This window comes from Anas acuta, chromosome 14, assembly GCF_963932015.1.
Source record: "Anas acuta chromosome 14, bAnaAcu1.1, whole genome shotgun sequence".
Taxonomy (NCBI): Eukaryota; Metazoa; Chordata; class Aves; order Anseriformes; family Anatidae; genus Anas; species Anas acuta.
The window spans coordinates 19599299-19619823 of NC_088992.1; the positions used below are offsets into that span (position 1 = coordinate 19599299).

Genomic DNA, 20525 nt, shown 5'->3' on the forward strand with positions numbered 1-20525 from the left:
GTCTCTACAGAGGCTAATTCTTCAAAGTCTGCATCAACATCCTGACTACATGGACTTCTGTGATCCAGTTTCATGGAAGTTGAAGTCTTTGAAAGGACTTGTAACTTTATGGGGAGGTGTGCTGTAAGTTAATATAGCCTTTGGTATATTTGCATATTGTTTGTAATCATTAGCTGGTTTCTATTTGTGTAGTGATTGCAGTAGGATGATAGTAGTTAGCATCTGATTTAAGTCATTCCTACCTTGAATACTTCTAACTGGCTATCTTGAGATGCTCTTTCAAGCTCATTTCTATGCATACCCTGTTTTTCTCTTATATTGCTTGGGAGGTGAGTAAACCTTTCAGCTGATAACTTGGCTTATGCATATGCTTTTTTTGATAAGGTGCCTGCCACTAAAACCAACGTGTTCTGTAACATGCTGTATCACACCAACTAATTCCTATATTACCAATGTCACTGCATAATCTGCATCTTGGATACAGATCATTTTCAGGAGTTAGGAAATACTTTGTGTCGAAATAACTACGATCTAATTGTTTATTACACTGGATATTATAATTTAAACCCGCAGTTTGGATATACGCATGAAGCAAATATACTTAGCCCTACCCTTACTTAAACACAGTATTATATTCCCAGCATTCAGTCTTTGAGCCTTTATCCATGAGACATAAGAAATCAATTTTTCCTGTAAGGATGATACTGAGCAAATAAGAGCAACACATTAAAAGGTAATCAGAGTTTACCATAGTCTGACTTTATGAAAGCTCTCATCTTCACCATTATCATTTCGAACAGACTTAACACAGGAAGTTACTGTGTTTTGTTGACATCGACTCAGTGCTTGCAGACAAATATGAAATACGTGTGCTTCTGAACCCCTTCTGTGGCTCTTGGCAGAACAATGTGCTTTTACAATTCTTTCCTTTTTTTTTTTTTCTTTTGGAGAAGTAAAATTGATTCATTGGAGATTAAAGATGAGAACATAAGACTTTACATTTGAAGTAGATACTCTCTGCCCCAAGATGTATTGTTTAGATATTTATGTATGTGTAGTTGCCAGTTTAGCTGGGATTTGTTCCTTATCTCATGCTTATTTAAAAAATACTTTTCAACGGTCCTCTGCTTTGAATACGAATTGTATAGTAATATGTATTTATTGTAGTAATCCTACTGTAGGATTTAGGTATGAAAGAAGTGTTCTTACCTTGCTTGAAGTACCAAGATTTATATATCTAGCATCCAAATTTATATGGCTGTAAGTAACAGACTTCTAGGTTTGATATCAAAACCATCTTTTAACTAACTACAAAAGATGCCATGGCTATGTATTAATTAACCTGTGGTTGACAAACTCAGGAAGTAAAACTTGACTTTTTAAATCATATTTCTATCTCTGCATACCCTAGCCAATTGATAGTTTTTCTTTGTGTAAAGATCCCCAGACTGTTAGAAGGGGTCTCTTTTTTACCCTGTTACTTTTATTTTTTAAATGTAGTCCCTGCTTCTCCTGTTGCTATTTTATTATTTGCCTTTAATGCATACATATGTGTGTGTATAAATATATAGTAGAAATATGATTAGATCCTACTGATTACTCTGGTTACTTTTAAACCTCTTGGAGGTATATTTCTTACAATGGGCTGTATCTGTATTTTCTTCTAGAAGTACTTTTTCAGAGCAAAAAGAGACAGGACAGTTTTATGACGGAGGATGCTTGGCACCATGGAAAACTGTTTCTAATTTTGAATAAGTATGAAGCAGCAGTGCAGTGCTTTCCAGAAATGCCTTGATTATGGTTTTAATGCCTGTTTCTTACTCTTTTTTTCTAACGGTTCGGTTTCAGAACCTCCATCAAAGAATCGCTTTATTCTATCAAGTAATATTCTAAAATAGAGCTATAAATATAACGTACTATCTGCCTGTACAATGAACAACTGGCACTTATGCACAAATTGACTTAAGCAAATTGTAACTGTAGCATGTCTTTCCAAGAACAGTCTTTTCTGGACAAAAATAATGTTGTACTAAGGACAGGTTATATTCCAAAAAATGTCACTTGTTAGAACAAAGACAAGGCAATTCCTTGTGGCATACAAGCATGCGACATAAGAAATACATGTAGGTAGTTATCTCATTGATGTAGCACCTCTTTTAAGAGGTGATCTACTATTCCCTAGTCAGCACTGACTGACTAGGTCTTGCAACTCTTATGTGTGACCTATGTACGTGTGCTACTCACAGATGTTTCTAATGTGTAGCTGGTGTAACAGAAATCATTATTGTGACTGTACGGAAAGCACTTGTCTTCAAGGTCCAGAGGTATGAAAATAGGGCTTGAAATTCACATTGCATATTGTATATTCAGTAAATACTCAACTTCATTCAGGTGCTCTGTCAATGCCTTGTCTTGAATAGGTTTGTTTTGGTCACATATTCATTCTGTTTCTTCTAGTAAGAAAATAAGCCATTGTCTGTTTTCTCTGTCATTCTTCTTTCTGTCTTTGTACACTGTTCTGTGTTGTTTTCTCTTTTCTTAGGTCTTTCTGCCGTTGTTCTCTCTTTAGTTTTCATTTAATTCTTTCAAGTTACATGGCTGGAGAAATTTACCAAGGAGGAATCAACAGTCATGTAAAAACTGAACGTTTAGGAATGTAACCTGCTATTGGATGGGGCCAAAGAAAAGATGCAGTCAGCTGCTGGAAGTAATATTCAGTCTCTGGGCATGCCCAATTTGTCTTGTTTCAGATGAACTATGTATTTGCTAGTCAAGTCTTTACATATTAATGCAGAATTTACACAAATGGTCTTCCTATACTCTTACATAACCAGTACCAGGCAGTAGCTGTGAATGTTAAATAATCTTACAGATTCTATTTATTTATTTTTTTTTTTTAAGGTAGACAGGGTCAGCAGATTCTAGCTCATTTGTTAAAACAGTACCTCTTGTGAGACAGGCCATAGCCTCAAAGATTTGGTATGGATTGGTTTTGTCTTACTAAAGCAGGTTTGTGTCTTATACAAAAATTCCACTTCAGCTGTCCTGTTTGTCAACTTTTTCACTTGTATATTACAGAAGTCATTGAATGAAAAGATCTATATTAGAGATTCTTGATGGAAAAGATAGTCTGAGATACATTAATGATCTTAAATGACATAATTGTATCAGTCATGTGTGGAGCTTTCCATTAGGCTCTTTTGTGTGTTTTGAGTGCTGATCATGCTGACTTTGCTTGTGAGGCACTAGAAGAAAAATCTAGAAGAGATGAAGTACTTGAATGGAATGCTTCTGAAGAATCTCTTTGCAGTCTTCTGTCTTATTTCTTCTCAGATCATTGCTAATAATGCTTCATGTCCTAACATCAAGTCAGTATAATTGTCCTCTAGAAGAAAGGCTTACGTATTGGGCTATGGACGTGTCTTGTAAACAACTAGGAAATACAATTCCTTAGAGAAAAAGAAGTGTAAGTGATATACTTCTGTATGGAGTTTGCCCTTTAAATATCACAGTCCTATCAGTTCTACTTTCCTGGCGTTCATCTGGGATTTAAATTTTCGCAGCGGAGTTCTCTCCCTCTAGGAGTTCTTGTTCTCAGTTCGTACACCAGTTTTCCCAGCTCCTGTAATCTTTATCAGGTGGCAAAAGATGGGATAGAGATCTTTTTGCTGTAAAAGAACCTGAAGTTCTTGATGCAAGTAACACTGAAAATGTTGCCAATTTAATTATCAACTGATAGGTGTATGTGTGATTTTTGTTGCTTTAAATCCCACATGGAGCTCAATAACCTATTCGTAATCCTTAGTGGAAGGAAGAGTGTTTGTGGCAAAGCGACTTGTTTATGCTTGGTGGACTTTGGGACTTTAGGGAACTTAAAACTTAGTTATGAGTGAGTCTTTGATAGATTAATGCCAAACTGTGGGCTGGAGAAATGCCTGTATCTGCTGCTAAATGTTTGTAACTCTTTGTAGCTATTAGTGGCAGTAGACTGCATTTAATTGTAGCGGTCGTGGCAGGAGGGACCTCTGGAGGGGGCCCAACCCTGAGAAATCAACTTCTTTGGGGCGGGAGGATATTTTGTGGCAAAGAGCACTTATGGACAGCTGCAGGAGGACAGAACAGTGCTGGTGAGGCTAGCCTGGCTCTTGCCTCTGGTTTTAGAGTTCAAAGGTAGCAGCAGAACAGCATCTAGGGGTAGGGGAACAATAGCGCTGATGCTGATACTTTTTAGCTGAAAATTGTCATGGGTACAACTGCTGCTCTTTTTATGATTAAGAAAATGGTTGAGTTGCCCTTTGATTAGTTATAATAGAGTGCGAGCTGGATGGGTAAATTAATCTTGGGTTGCTTGCTTAAATAACAATTTTAAGTGTAAAAAGTAGCTTATCAGATATGCAGAAGGGCAGATAAGTGAAGACTCTTGCTGGTGACAGTGTAAAGAATCTTCTAACATTAGATGACGCATTTCTTCAAAATTTCTTTTGAAAAAGAGCATGTAGGCATTTGAATAACCTTTATGTTTATTGCAGGAAACTACACCAGTATTCAGCAGTTATTTTCAGTTGAGAAACAACCACAGATTGCAAATAAATTTCAGTTCAATCAATTAAGATGCTGCTACAGTTAAAGAGCTGAAGAGCACTGTGAGGTAGTGTTAACCTGAAGACAAATCCTGGATAATGGCTTAATTCACATGTCTTGTGGGATAAACGCGAATGGTGTTCAGTGATTTGGAATGGATGATTTAATATTTGAATTGCAACCTCATCTGTCATGTTCTTACTGCATCAAGCTAGACCATTAAAATATAACCTCTTGTAAGCCAAACACTTCTGTGTATATTGGAGCTGGAATCAGGCAGAGCTTGGGTGCTGAACAGTCTCGTGAGAGCTCTGCTAAAGTTGATACTTCAGATGGCAGATTCTAGTGTAAGATACAAGAAACATTGAACAGGCTTTTGTAATCCCTTTCTCCCCATTCTAGGTTTTGAAAGACATGTTGAAATATGAATGTATTTATCGGATGGCTTTTCTCTCTAGAGCAAGCAAATATAATGCTTTGTAGGCTGATGAAATGTTTCCCTTAGCATAACCTTTTGCAGAAGGTACTGGTTACCTGTTGAGAAGGCCACGTCTGTTAGTACAGGAAAGCTGAAGTAGTGCCTAAGACTTGCTGGGATTTTTCTGTCATCTTAATCAGTGAGAAGTCTTATGTGTGTGTCAAATAGGGCAGCAGATATCACAGAATACTTAGAGCTGCCTGCTCTAAGGTAGGCAATATCTTAAAATACTGATTGTGTGCAGAACAGAGGGAAAGGATTTATACAGCACTGAAATTATGAGGGTAGCTTTGCTGAAAGAAACTCAATCTACTGGGCCAGCAAGCTTTGGGCTGTCATGCATCAGATGGTCAAGTACTAATCTTCTGTGGGTATTTATTGTACATAAAAAATGATAACATTCTCTTAAATGCCAGTACTTACACATTGTGTGTTCAGCTTAAATCTGGAATAAATTCAGCCTTTTGTGCTGTGCCACAAATTGAAGAACTCTGTAAAAGTTATTGAAGATGCCTTCCTCACATAAGTTGAATTAGTATGGAAATTAATCTTGTATAGATTTAGAGTTGATGGGATGACTCGCTGAGTGTTTGCGTGCGTGTGTTTTCTAGAAGTATAAGGTTAAATTTTTTAATACTCTTCTAGGTAATACTTTTTCTTAACAACAATCCCTGAAAATATAACAAGCATATAAGTGAAGTTACATACTTCATGTTCTCTGCTGACTTGGTTATTTGTATTCTGCCTTTACAAAATTTACCATAAGGCTTGGTGTAATGCTTCAGTTTTGCCCCGAATTCATGTATTTCAAATGGCAGTTATGTAGCATGGACAGGCTTTCAAATGCTTTTTAGTAAATGCAGTGAATGATCCCTCAAAACCTTTAATGTTCTTTTGTTTTCTTCAAGGTTTGGGCCCCATGGAATCCCTGTGACCATATTTCCTAAAAGGGAGTACAAGGATAAACCTGAAGCCATGCAGCTCCAAAGTAAACCATTCCAAGATGAGGCACAGGTGAAGTGTGAATCTAATGCTGCAGTCCCTGATGACTCTTCTCTCACGCAGCCATCAGAACCAAGCTTAGCTAAAAGCCTATGGACTTCTAAACCACCTCCTCTCTTTCATGAGGGAGCGCCATATCCTCCTCCTTTGTTTATCAGGGACACATATAACCAGTCAATACCTCAGCCTCCGCCCCGGAAAATTAAGCGGCCCAAGCGTAAAATGTACAGGGAGGAACCCACTTCTATCATGAATGCTATCAAACTACGACCCCGGCAGGTCTTATGTGACAAGTGCAAAAACAGTGTTGTTGCAGAAAAAAAGGAAATAAAAAAGGGTGGCAATGCAAGTGACTCTTCAAAATATGAGGATAATAAAAAACGAAGAAATGAGAGTGTGACTACTGTGAATAAAAAACTTAAGACTGACCACAAGGTGGATGGAAAAAGCCAAAATGAAAGCCAGAAAAGGAATGCTGTGGTCAAGGTTTCAAATATTGCCCACAGCAGAAGCAGAGTAGTTAAAGTTTCTGCACAAGCAAATACTTCAAAAGCGCAGTTAAATACAAAAAAAGTTCTCCAGAGCAAAAACATGGATCACGCAAAAGCTCGGGAAGTCTTGAAAATGGCCAAAGAAAAGGCACAAAAGAAGCAGAGTGCAACCTCCTCTTCCAAAAACACACATTCAAAGGTCCACTTCACACGGCGTCTTCAGAACACCAGCTCAGGTTCCCTCCCACCTCGATTGCGTTTAAAGCCACAAAGATATCGGAATGAAGAAAATGACTCTTCTCTCAAGACAGGACTTGAGAAAATACGGAGTGGCAAGATGGCAACTAAGCCCCAGTCTCGCTGCTCCTCCACCCGCTCAGCAGGTGAGGCCCCTTCAGAAAATCAGAGCCCCTCAAAAGGTCCTGAAGAGGCCAGCAGTGAGGTTCAGGACACAAGTGAAGTGCATGTAACTGTTGATCAGGATGAACACCAGACATTGGGCAAGAGAGGCAGCAAAAGCAATATAACGGTTTACATGACCCTTAATCAAAAGAAATCTGACTCTTCCAGTGCATCAGTTTGTAGTAGTGATAGCACAGATGATTTGAAATCTACCAACTCTGAGTGTAGCTCTACTGAAAGCTTTGATTTTCCTCCAGGCAGCATGCATGCACCTTCCTCCTCCTCCTCCTCTTCAAAGGAAGAGAAAAAGCTCAGTAATTCCTTGAAAATGAAAGTCTTTTCCAAAAAAGTCTCTAAGTGTGTTACACCAGATGGCAGGACCATATGTGTAGGGGACATTGTTTGGGCCAAGATTTATGGCTTCCCTTGGTGGCCAGCCCGTATTCTGACCATAACTGTGAGCCGGAAAGATAATGGCCTTTTAGTTCGACAGGAGGCTTGTATATCGTGGTTTGGGTCCCCAACAACATCTATTCTTGCTCTTTCACAACTATCCCCCTTTTTAGAAAACTTCCAGTCGCGCTTTAATAAGAAGAGAAAGGGTCTTTACCGCAAGGCCATCACAGAGGCAGCTAAGGCTGCTAAGCAGCTGACTCCCGAAGTTCGGGCCCTGCTGACACAGTTTGAAACGTGAACATGGAGAGTAAGGTAGGCAAGAAATCCGGAGGCTCCACAAAATTCATAGCCTAGTTAGAGAACTACCATGAAGGACTTGCCAAGTCAGAAGTTGCACTCGGTTGAATGCTCTTTTTATACTAAAGTTCCATTTGTAGCGGTTTCTTGAAAGTTAAACAAATTGAACATGCAATCAGAATTAGCCTAAAGTGAGAATTTCAGTATTTTTCAAGTGACAATTTTTTTTAAAGAAAAAACTCCTCCAACACCCAATGCATAGGAGCCATAGCCTCAGCTGAAAGGCAGCTTATTTGCAGGGAATTTTTTAGTAGTTTCTACCCAATATGTACCTAGTTGCTGTGTGGCAAAGGGTTAACACAAGGGATGAAAGTAGTAGCTGTGATACTTTATTTTTTTCTTTAGGTGGCCCATCAGGGAAGTGTAGAAATGTAAGCCTTGTCTAAATGGTCTTTAAACATTATTTCAAATACTCTCTAATGTGTTTAGTCTGGCCAGTGCAAATTGGTTTGATGCATACGTAAACATTTCAGAGGCACGTTCCAATCCACATAGGCCAGTTTAAATGCCATTAGGAGACTTGCTGAAATTTTTAAGGAAGAAAAATTAACGTAACTAAAGACCAGATTAAATGGGGTTTAATCTTAGTGACCAGTTCTTAAACACTCAGCCTTTCTATGCACATGGGGGCACAAATATTGACACTTCAGGGTCTGAGAAGCTGAGAGGGATGCCTGTAGCTCTAAGACAAAGCTGAGAAGTTGCTCAGTATTTGGGATCAAGGGCTGTTAATGCTGCATAGGTGTGAATCATAACTTCTGGTCTTTCTTCCTGACGAAGTCTTTCAGGCTATTTGCCTGGAGTTTTAGATTGAGAGGCTTTGTTTTGAATGTGTAAATAATTGATTGCTGAAATTGGTCAGATTTTCTCCTGACTGGTTGTTCCTAAATTCTTAGGATACGTCCTAGTTAATTACACTTTGTGAATTGTCAGATGTGTAATTGTTGCATTTTGGATGTATCTAACTTCATTTTTTTTAATATTTCCGTTTAAGGTATCTGTTTGCAGGTCAGAAAATGAGAATATGTAATTGTGTAATGCTCTGAAATGTAAAAAAAAAAAAAACAAACAAACTGTAAATAAAATTGACTAAATCTGAATTATTTGTGTGTGTTTCTCAAAAAGCTTTGAAAAAATCTAGGATGTTAGAGTACTTTATATGTATGCCGTATTTAGAGGACACCTTTTTTTAAAAAGTAAATAGTCCTTTTTCACTCATTTTTAAAGATAACTGCTTGATGTAAAGTACTATTGGTGTACTTCAGTCTTAATTTTGAGATTAAGCAATTATCTCTCCCTTTTTGTTTCAGAATTAGCTCTGTAGAGGGCTTTCTGTAAAGTTTATCATTTTTCCCCCATAATTAGATTGTTCCATGTATTTGAATAAAGACTGTCATTTGTACAGTGGGGAAACGTTTTCAGTTTTCTCCATTTACCAAAAACTAAGCAGACCCACTCACCACTGTTACTTCAGCTTTTCTTGCATGTCTGTTGCTCAACGCAGAGCATTTTCATGCAATCAATTATGTTTTTTGCTCTAGTTTTGGTCCTTATCTGACCATAAGAATTGCTCTCTTCTTTAACCCACTCCTGTTTGAGCCTTGCAATGACTCGTGAAGAATCTGTCAACATTCATCCCAAAGCAATTTTCATCCTGTTTTTTCCATAATTGCCCAAGTAGGCAATCGTGACATGTAAAAACTTTAAGCTTAGACTGAAAATTGAGATTTTAAACAGACATGAAAATGGGGTAAGGATCTAATCATCAAACCCTTAAAAAATCTTTTAAACTTGAGATAAATTTCATATATCCATGATAGTGTCTGGTCTTTGCAAAGCATTTGCTTTCTTTTAACCTTTTAAAATCATTCTGTTGTGCTCACAGAACTACTTGAAGCCCAAAGTGTTGAATACATGACCATTCAAATTTCTTCAGAAGCTCCTGGTGAACTCTGCTAGGTGCTAGTTCAGCTTCCAAATATATCAGCTTTTCCTTGGCATTCTAACAGTTACAAAAAAAAATCAACCAACTGGTCAATGCTTTTTGAATGTGATAAACACACAATAAATTTCATAATGCAGAAAAAAAAATCCTGTTTCACTTCTATGTATTCTTTCCTGCAAACAGAAACAGTTACTTACTTATTTAAGTAAATAAGCCGTATTTGTTACTGAAGCAGACTGCTTTTTGAAGCCAAGAACCCATACAGCATGGTTTAGATGTCTATGCTGGTTTCTTGAGGTTTAGAATCTCAAGCAAACTGGTTATAAGTTAGAGTTGTTCTGACTTAAGTAGTGGTAAAATCAATATTTACACTGTATTTTTTTAAATACTTGGAAGCTTTGTATTCAAGCTTTGTATTCTTTTATTTAAAGTTAGCATAGTACTAGAGCATACGTAGTTGAAGTTTGATCAGGTGTTCACTGCTAAGATTGAAGAGCATGAAGTTTGAGGGGGTTTCTTTTGATTGCTTTATGTTCAAACAAACTTTACGAAAGGTGTTTAATGAGTTTGAGTTTTGTAGGCGGTCAGTCTTAAGAAGTCTTTCCTAAGTTTTATAGTGTATACTAAATGTGCAGTATATCATTGCCTCAGACTTAACAGATTTCGAAACCACCAGAGTATTTTTTTTCTTCACAACACCATGCTACCTTATATTGAAAGCTACCTTATATTGAAAATATCCTATTCATGGGTCCATGGTCTTTCTTTTCACTCTGAAGTAGCCAAAACTCTAGACATAATAGTTGATAATAGAGAAAATGTTGGGCTTAATGCAAAGTCTGGTTCTGACAGTAAGTCACCTTAATTATAGCAGTATGTATGCTGTGTATAAGATTGGCTTTGAAAATTTACACAGCACTAGGCTTTGTCTTAGCTTTAAACTGCAAAAAGCTGCTTTCTTGCGTGCCTACCTGATCCCAGCAGTGCCCGCAATCTGAGTGTGAACTGCTGTTCTTTCTACCATCTCTGAATTAGCTTGACAGTTTAAATGACTTATCAAGTAACTAATGACAGGAGCATGCCTGTATGTTGCCAGCATAGTGCATCTGTGTAATTAAGCCGTGCAACTGTTGCAAGCAGGCTGTGCATTACGAACACAAACAGTAGTGTAAAGGCTGACTCTGTTAGTTTTATATCAGCTTAATATAATGAATTGCAGATGATGCCTTTTAGAATTAAGGAAAATCCTCAGCATGGTGGTTGTATATGCAAGGTATGTCAATTTGGAGTAAAAAAAATGTGATAGGTAGTAACGAGTCTTTTACACAAGCCTACTATTCCCTAATATTCCTTTGAAAACCTTTAATTTCAGATGAAATGTTTTGCAAGAGGGTAGTTATGTCAAAACACAAAGATTTGTTTGGGGTGTTTGGAAGTTTGATCGTTTCATGAGTAAAGCCGGGAGCAAATGTGAAATACTTATTTTTCTGGAGTTCTACAGGAAATTGAACAGATATTTGTTATTTTTCTAATCAGAGTTGTAATTTTATGTCAACACTTAAATGAGATAATTACCTCTGATATACCACTATTTTCCTCTTATTGTTATCTTTAGTTTGAAAGCTACGGAACTGACATCTACCTCACTAGCAGGGACATTGGGGGTGGGTTTAAGTCAAATGTGCAAAGCCGAGAAGACTTCTTCTTTTCAGCGTGTTGTAAAATACTGTTTTTGAGAGTAAGAGAGAAGCTTCAAGGTGTGATTAGTTTGAAAAATATCAATGGAAGTGATGAGTTGCTTTTTTCACTTCTGGGCTTGTTTCTCATTAACTCTCCTGAAGTTAACTTTCCCAAGTCTTGAAACTAATGGCAGTTCCTGTCATCTATAAGCTTTTGCTGAAGTTGTTAGCGTATAACGCAAACACAGTTTTTGAAAGTTAAATCCAAGTAGCTTGTCCTCAGTAGCAGTATCATATGTCCTCAGGCACGTTCTGTGAAGTACACAAACTGAGCAGTCTTGGCCGAGGAGCTCCACTACAAAAGAAGCCAACAATCGATGATGGCCATTTCGGTTCTTCTCTTTCTTATAATTGTATTCTAATAAATTCCTACAAAAACAAGCAAATTCAGCCAGTACAATGGGATCACTGTACGCTAATTTGTAGATTAAGAGTGTGAACTGGAAGAAAAGTATAGTGAGTTTACGACTAAAAAGACAACTATTTTTTGCCATAAGCCATTTGGTAGAAGTGTTGGTATATTATTCAGAAATGAACTTGAAAGGGGTCTTACAGCACAGAACTTACAGTGGTTAAAGGCTTAGATGATTTATCTTCCGTTCTTATTTTCAGTTTACTTTTTAAGTATATAAATAGAAAGGTCATAGGGAAGCTGAAGGAAAAAGAGAGGAACTTGGTATACTGAGTTAGATGTGATGCCGTATGGAGAACTAGGAGGATAGCATTGAGACTAATATGTTACTCTGCAAGAGCAGTAGGAGGGAATAATTCTCATATTTGAGAGATGTTATAGGAAAAAAAATAGCAATGTGTGTCCTTGCCCCACGGCCAACCGTTCAGACTTAACCTCATCTAGAATTTAATTCAAGTTTGCAGAAATAGAGTGCCTTTGTTACCAGATTTTGTCAGGTGAGGCTATGCTTATGTGAGGTTGGTTTACTGAGGGGATTTTTTTTTTTCAAAGAGAGGATACAGTAGGATACCTTTTGGAGATATAGACAGGTTATACTTGGCAATAATATGATACAATTATGCCTATAGATAAAAATAAGCTATCAGTACCAACAGAGGCCTACTTGCATAAATGCCTTAAGGCTTCTGTCATGGCTGTGGTGATGACTGATCAGCCACATTTAGCAGCAGGGTGGGTAGAGGCCTACAGTATCACAGCTTCTGTAGTAGCCGTTAAGGTGTCTAAGGCATTAGATTCAAGCTTTTGAGATGTGGATCTAAGTATTCAGCTTCAAATTGTTAATCTGTAGTGGGAAGAACCTATGCTTCGTGGCCTTGACAGTCTGAGTCAATGCTGAGTTCCTACTCAACGGGTATAATACCTCAGTTGCTGTTCTCTGTGACAACTCGGTATTTTAGTTTAAATAGTTCCCTTAGTGTGGTGTTATGTAAGTGTATTTGTAGAATGTGGCCATGTAACTGGACAAAATAAGATCCGCTTGTAGGATGTTTTTTTTTGTTCCAAGCTCATCTTTACCAGCATTTTTTTTGCACCTGTTCTTGTTCGAACTCATCTTTCTTTGACGTCAGTGGTAAGAACTGTTTATAGTGATTTAGATGGGGTTTTGCAAAACTCTTAAAGTGTGGCAGTCACTCTTCCCTAAATCAGAAATCTCTCTGGAGATTGTTTTTTAGTTGTTAGATCCTAGTGGTAGCTCATAGTTATCCTGTGAGTTACTCTTATGTTTCAGGTTTTCTTCAGTAATACCTCGAATACGTATACCGATCCATACTGTAATTTAGCTTTATATACATATATATAAGCTATACATATATATGTTAGCTTTATATATATTTAGCTGAATATTATATATGTGTGTGTGTGTGTGTATGTATATAAAATCAAATTGTGACACACTTGCCCTTCTGTGAACACAAGGGAAAACAGCAGATCCCAGGCTTGGCTGTGGAGACACTGCTTTGCTGTCCGTGGTGTTGTGCCTTTTCCCTGCACAGTTTTGTTGCTGGCATCAGATCTAGCAGCTGGGGATAACTCTCAAGGGTGGACCTACAGTACTGGCTGGCTCACTGCCAGTTACTGCTTGTGGAAGGGAACTTGGATCCATCGCTCCATGTACGTATGTATTTTTTCGAGAAAAAGCATCAGTGTGTTCTTGGTGTGGAGTAGGATAAGCAGCAGCATGGAAAATAAATGTAATCGATAATACAGGGTCTTCTACATCACCCTCTTGGGTAGTTTTCATATGCACAGTGCTAAAAACTTCTTACCTACCTACCCGTGGTCCAAAGGGATAATATTAACAAAACAGGCTGCAGGTGTATGTTGGGGCAGGGAATGTACCAGGATCCCCTGTTCCAAGTTTAAATTCAGGCTCTGCTCTTCCACTGTATGAAGACAGATGGCTCTATGGAATTTGTCTGGGCTACAATTGAGAAGTTATTTTCTAAACCAGGACCATGCACATTTTGAACAACCATAATGCAGTTTCTATGCCAACGATCTTGGCAGAGAAGGAATAAAGGGCTGATGGAAATGAGGATATTGGACGTCTGCGAATACCTGACAGACAGGTGCAGAGACAAAAGGGAAATACATTTCTGTTTAATTGCAACTAGGACAAGAACTACTAGTAAAAATCACAAGACAGGGAGTTAAGATTAGACACTAGAATATTTATTCCAGTTAAAGCAGTGAAATCCTGGATGTTGTTGGGAGAGTTGCATAGCTTCCGTAATTACAAGCTTTTAGAAACAATAGGTTAGGCTAACCTCTCTCAGGAGTGGGTTAGTTAAATTTATCCTGCGTTTGGGTATGGGATAGAATTGATGACCTATCCTGGCCCTGTCATAGTTTTGTTTTCTGTAATTTTGTCATTAACAACTCAGATTTAGGAAAGAGAATCTTTGCAGAAACATCCAGATAGGGAATTATCTGCCCCATGTGTCCTGTTCTCAGTTGTGCAGGTCTCTCACTTCGTATAAGCTCCTGAGCTGCACTGTATCCATGCCAAGGGGCCTCTACTATGCAAAATAATGTTTGGATGACATAATTTATATCATATGCCAACCTTAAATGAGTTGTTTCTTTTTTTTTTTTTTTTTTAACATCTAGGTCAGTTTTCATGTTTACTTACTAACGGTTCTGATGTCAGCTATACAATATGAGTAAAAAATATTCTTACATGTACCAGCCATGTACTATGCCTTTGAGATTTGGAAGGCAGGCTGTGTTCCCACCAGCTGGTTACCATCAGCAAGAGACTCGGTGATGGAAACGTAGCATAATTCTGGTGGCAGGCTCTGCCCTGATGGCCTCGCCTGTCTGTGTTTTAGCAGGTGCACAAAGAGGAAGAAGGTACCTGCTTTGTCAGTAAAGCAAGCATGTACAATTCCAGGCAAATTTTTACTTAAATGCTACACTGCTACAGTGGTTCAGAATTATAAAACACATGGTGCAAATATAAAATAAAAATCACTCCCCCCAGCCTTTGTCTCCCATAACCCTTTCCACCCACACAAACTGTTTGCTTATATTTCTCTATGAGAAAAAAGGAAGTTTTTTGTTGTTCTTTTGCGTTGCTTTTTCCTGTGTATGTTGCTGTTAAAATCATAGCTAAAGGTTTTGAGCACTGAATATTTTTGGTCGTAGTATTGCATTAGCACTATTTGATTATTGTAAGGAAAAAACAACACTTACCTTGAGATTTTTCAGACGTTGAGGGCTTTAGGGACCTAATCTCTTCGGATAGGTTTACATAGAAAAGCTGGCTTTGGCATGTTTTTAGAAATTCTTGGTACTGTGTTATGTATTTCAGAGAATTAGGCACATAAACTGAAGAATGGGTTGTTGCTCTTGGTTTGCCTTGTAGTTAAGGCCCAGTTGCTGAAAATCATCTTAGCCCGTATGGGAATATGACAGTTCTGCTTTCTTTTAGGAATCCATAAATTGGAAGAGAAGCCTATTTTAACTCTTCATGCCTTCATAACTTTGACTTTGCAAGTCGAAGTTTGAATTTGTTGCAGTTAAATAACTTTTGCCCTTTCTTCTGTTACAGAGTTTTGTATGTAGACCATGCTAGCAAGCTGATGACCTTGTTTGTTACTGTAATTATTTAAAATTTGAAGTGATAGACTTAAAGAACTAAGTATGTTTTCCTTTGAAGTTTTTGATGGGAGATGCTGCTATTTTTATTCTCCTTGTCCTTCCCAGCTGCCTTTTCTCCTTGCTGGCTGGCCTATTGTTTCTCTGCTTTTCCTTTGAAGAGCAAAACAAACACTTTCAAAAGCAGTGTTGCTCTCTGGCCATTAGTGAATGCATCGGCCCTGTGAAAAATTTCATATTAGAAGTCTGTTTTTCAGCCATAACTCCCAGGAAAGAGACTGTGTAAAACAGGGTGCAGCGGGGCAGACTTGGGCAACATCAGCAGAATGAGGCCACCAGCTGTGCCCATGCTGGTCCTGACACACATGCTTACATCTCTCACTGCCAGTGGTTTTTGTGGTGGCTCCACAGATTATAGCAGCTGGATGAAGTGACTTCAGGCCGGACTTCTGGACATGCCCCCTGTCATGTGGAGGATGGGGTTCCTCTGTCAGTGATCTACAGGCCACAGCTGATACAGGGAAGTGAATGAACACAGGGACCAAGCGGTTGATGGGACGGGCGGCTTGCTGCACCCATCAGGGCCAGGGAATGCAGTGGCAGATGAGGAGCCGACGCAGGTGGCCTGCATGGCAGCTCGCTCTGAGGAGCTGGGGCCGCTTGGTGCTCTGTGGCACCTCGGCTCCTTGTACCTTTGCTCCCTGCCTTGCCAGCACATGCACAGTGTGCCACGGGGATGAGAGAGGTTCCTCTACAATATAGCTGGTGTGGTAGTAAGAGAAGAAACTGCAAGTGTGGGGGGTTATTTTTCAGTCACTAAATCCAAGGAGACTGATTTCATTTATTCCTGCCCAAAACAGTTTGTACACAAAACACTGCTATTGGTCCAGATAAAAGTAGTTTTGACTGGACAGCCCCTTTGATCAGACATGCCCTAGTCAGTTTATGTACCTTACAGCAAGGTTACTCCTCGGTTATTCCAAGGTTATTCTGTGGTTATTCCTCGCTGGTTTGCTAAATCCACACGCAGTACTCTTAACACCCGGATAACAGCAACAAGACAAAGGCTCCATCTCAAAATATTCCGTATTCATGAATTTTCCCAAATGTGCAGGTAACAAGTGTATGTTTAGTATGTATTAGAATAGCAGATTCTGCAGTAGTTGGGTTTATTGATTTCAAGAGAATATTTCTATCTTTTTCATCAACTTTTTTTCCCTGGATCTTTGGCTCCTAATCATAACAGGCTTGTGAGCAGCTGGTCCATTGCTCTTTCACCTTTTGTTATCTCAGATTTCTTCTATACTATAATCTTTTCCACTAAGATTATATTGCTACTGCCAGAAAGGCTCTGAATTTCAGTTTCTAGGCTGTGAGGAGCCAAATGGGGATAGTTGTTAGAATACTTATAATAAAGTGAAGCAGCACGCAGAGAGACTCCAATATACTCTACAACTGAGAGTCATCTGCTTTTCTGTTAAGTGACTTTAATTACTATAGTAAAGAAATGCTGGGTAGTTTGACCATTGCTGATGAGGTGTACACAACTGTGCACAGTTTTATGTGAAGACACAAAGCCAAAGGAAGATGCAATTTCATCTTTATGGTTTTTACCTGGAAAGGAAAACTGGTGTCTCATCTGCTTCATGTTCAAAAAGGGAGAGGAATAGCTGCTGTTTTTCACATTTTAGAAATCAAGACAAATATAAGACATGGAAGAGAGTGGTGATTAATTGGCTTTGACTACCAGCTGTATGGCTGCAATGGCAAGTTGTCTGCCTACCTGTCATACTTGCTTTCCTTTTTCAGTAAATGTGTTTTTTCTTTTTCTTTTTTTTTTTTCAGCTTCTTTAGTAAATCTGGTTTATAACAGGCTTCATTACAAACTGGATGTAAAATGCCATTGATTTTGAGTAGACAGTGCCCTAAGTTTGCTTTATTTTTTTTTTAACTTCAAAATATAGAAAAGGTCACAGTCACCATGAACTGTAACCAATTGCTTCAATTTTAACTTCAGGGAGTTACTTCGTGCAGCACAATTTCAGAGTATTGCTCCATCTTTGAGCACCAAAGTCTTCATTGGGCAGTACAGTGTTTGCACAGGTACATTGCTGGTGTTGACACTTTGTTTTGCTGTCTGCTAGTTTGTTTGCAAAATGATGTGTTATTTCCCATGAAGGTAAACTCTGCTGGTAAGGTCTAGTTTAAGCACGTAAAATTAGTATCTTTTTTTTTTTTTTTAGCATCTTTTCATGGTATGGTGTTTTCTGGAGAGCAAAAGTAGTCTACTCAGTAAGAATTCAGGCAGACAAGGAGGTTACTTGTTTTTTTTCCTCTTTAAAACATCACAAATTCTCTACTTCCATTGACCAGATTTTGTCTACCATAGATCTCAACGACTGGCAGCATTTTACATCAGCCTGAGTCCTGCTGCTCCCTTGCAGTATCTGACAGCCTGCTGTGGATTCAGGTGGGGGCTTGGGAGCTCTCTGCTCCCCTGCCTTGGGGGAAGAGCACATTTGCCAGGAGGTACTGGCTGGGCCAGAGGTGGTGAGCTGCTGGTTATTTTATTTCCCTCTTCTATTTGAACACTTTGGATATAGCTGTTTCCCCTGACCTGCCCTAATGTCAGGATGTACGTGCATGTTCTTGAAAACAATCATGTTGTTTTTCTTAAACAACTTGAAGACTTGCATTAAGTGATCAGATTAAGTAATGTGGCAGGCATAATGTAAAAGTAAAAAAGAATAATTTAAAAATAAGATTTTGTCTAAAACCAGCCATCCTCAAACATTATTGTTACGCGGATCACATCTTAGTAAGAACTGCCTTGTGGCAGTTCATCTGCTGCCTATGATTATAGGCACTGCTGATGTGTAAAAGTAGTATTAGGAAAGAAGTTAGTAACTTTTTAGTCTCTTTAAAAGGAAGTTTAATAGCTAAAACAAGGAAAAGAATTGAAAACATGAGCAGGAAGACCTTGGTGGAAAACTTAGTAGACATATGGACTGTAGTTAGTGAGCCACTGTTCTAGGAAAATGAAGTTTATTATCTTTTTTTTCCCTTGTTCTTTCCAACCTCCAATCTGAGGGAGAACCCCCATTTAGGGAAACACTTAACATGCATGCTTAACTTGAAGCGCTTGCCTAAGTCCATTAGGAAATACAAAGCGTGTGTTTAAAGCCAAGCAAATACTCAACAACGTTGGGAATTCCAGTCCAAGTATGTACTTACTGCTTGGATTTGATGTGCAGGTGCCTTGTAACTCTTGAAATGTAGAGAAAATGGGGCAGTGAGGAGAATCTACAGTTGCTGTAAACAGAGCTCGGTTTACACGAAGTCATGATTTTTACTGTAATATAGTAATGTAAAAAGGTGTGATGCAGTTCTATGTCATTGCATTAGGTCTGGAATTAGTGGATATGCACTGGTTTTGGTTTCTGTAAGCTGAGATTTGGTGGTGATCCACAATGCTTTTCAGATCCACAGGATCTGCAGGAGTGTGGATCACACAGGAGTGTGGATCTGAAAAGCATTGCAACCACATCAATCACTAATTTGGTAGATGAAGTGTCAAAACCAAAACTGCCTGTCCTCAGAAGGAGGGAACACCACTGTAAAGTTAGCTGTTTGTTTCCTTAGACGTAGCTGTAGTTGTACGCTCACTCAGATAACCAGATTCCTGTCTTGCCTTGTCCCTTCATAGACCATGGATGTTTGTGGGCTAGGAATTGTGTCCCTGAGGCTGGAGCTGGGGAGCACAGGTGCTTGGACATACTGGCTGAACTGTCATCCAACTTTTTGTAGGATTTTTGATATTTCTTAGTAGTGTTTGGTTCTCTGACAGACTATAAAAGCTTCTTTTTCAGGACTTCATGGATACATGGTACTAATTTAATGTTAATCTTATTTTGGATAATTTCCTATTGGCTGTATGCTTGAAGGCCCAGTATTGGTTGTTTTGCTGCCTAGGACACTGCGGTGTTTAGTTCCCTGCACCAGCAAGTTCTGTTGAATATGGGGGGACTTTGTCTGGCATACTTCTCTTTACAGAACGGCTATGCATGTTTATTTCATTTATCTCGGAGTGGAACACACTTAAAATAGGTTTAATTCTGTATCAGTTCTGAGTATCATAACCAAATGAGGATCTATTGGGTATTAAAATGAATGCCTACACGTTTGCTGTCAAAGTATAGCACCTGGGTGCATCTTTGCCTGGCCCAGTTACATTTTGTAATTAGTCCTTGTTTTTTCTGTATCAGCTTTCCCAAAATTTCATTCCTATTTGAGTTCTGTCTCATTGTATACAATGTGTTCTCTGTTGTCCTTTTGTGGCATAATGAGTAACCGAGCAGTTGACAAATTCCACATTTATCTCCTGTATCTTCCCTGCCTCCTCTAAAGTAAGACCTGTTTTCATGAATTCTTCTCTTTTGTTTCTCATTTTATATATATTTCTTTTGGATATTATTTGGGAAAGTTATCTATTCAGAAAGAACTTTAGAATTTTCTCATCCATGGTATGAGTCTCAGCTGGATTATTCAGAATGTCATTGCCAGTACTGCAAAATGTGCATATACATCTAAAATAGCCCCAGCAGTCTGAAGCTCAGCATGGTGGTAAAAGGAGCTAACACGGCTGGCTGGGTTCTGTTGGAACCTCTTTTGTTCTCCTGTGTTTTTTTGATCAAAGGGGTTGGACTAGAATACCTCTAAGAGGCCTCTTTCAACTTCGATATTATTATTTTAGAGAACTGTTTTCTCCACACTACAAAAGTGGCAAGTCAGTGCAGACTGTATTAATTCTCTACTGCCCTGAACAGTTGGGGTTCTCATGCAGAAGCTGTTACTTGGACTGTTTCTCCTGCCTTATCACTTCATTTGAGTTCTGTGGAACAAGTGGGAGGACACAGTGAGCAGCTTTATTCTTTCGTGCTCCCATGCATTTTTTAGGTCTTACATTCAGAGTGCCATTACAGCATCGGTTTGTCTTATTCTGTCAACTATACATCATTGGATAGCTCATTGTATAGCTTTTGTGTATTAATTTCCTTCC

At 38.6% G+C, this 20525-nt stretch overlaps 1 protein-coding gene across 3 annotated transcripts in view; it reads left to right on the forward strand.

Moving 5' to 3' along the window:
* PWWP2A (PWWP domain containing 2A) overlaps positions 1 to 20525 on the forward strand; it is a 29840-nt gene that overhangs the window by 6291 nt on the left and 3024 nt on the right. Inside the window, exons 2-3 of one of the 3 annotated variants that reach the window (XM_068698212.1) lie at positions 11 to 123; positions 5968 to 8807. In XM_068698212.1, the coding sequence (XP_068554313.1) occupies positions 50 to 123; positions 5968 to 7648 (1755 nt within the window). In that variant the 5' untranslated portion in view covers positions 11 to 49 and the 3' untranslated portion in view covers positions 7649 to 8807. Of the gene's footprint in view, positions 1 to 10; positions 124 to 5967; positions 8808 to 20525 lie in introns of those variants that run through there. The other 2 variants (XM_068698213.1, XM_068698211.1) reach the window with 2 other exon arrangements.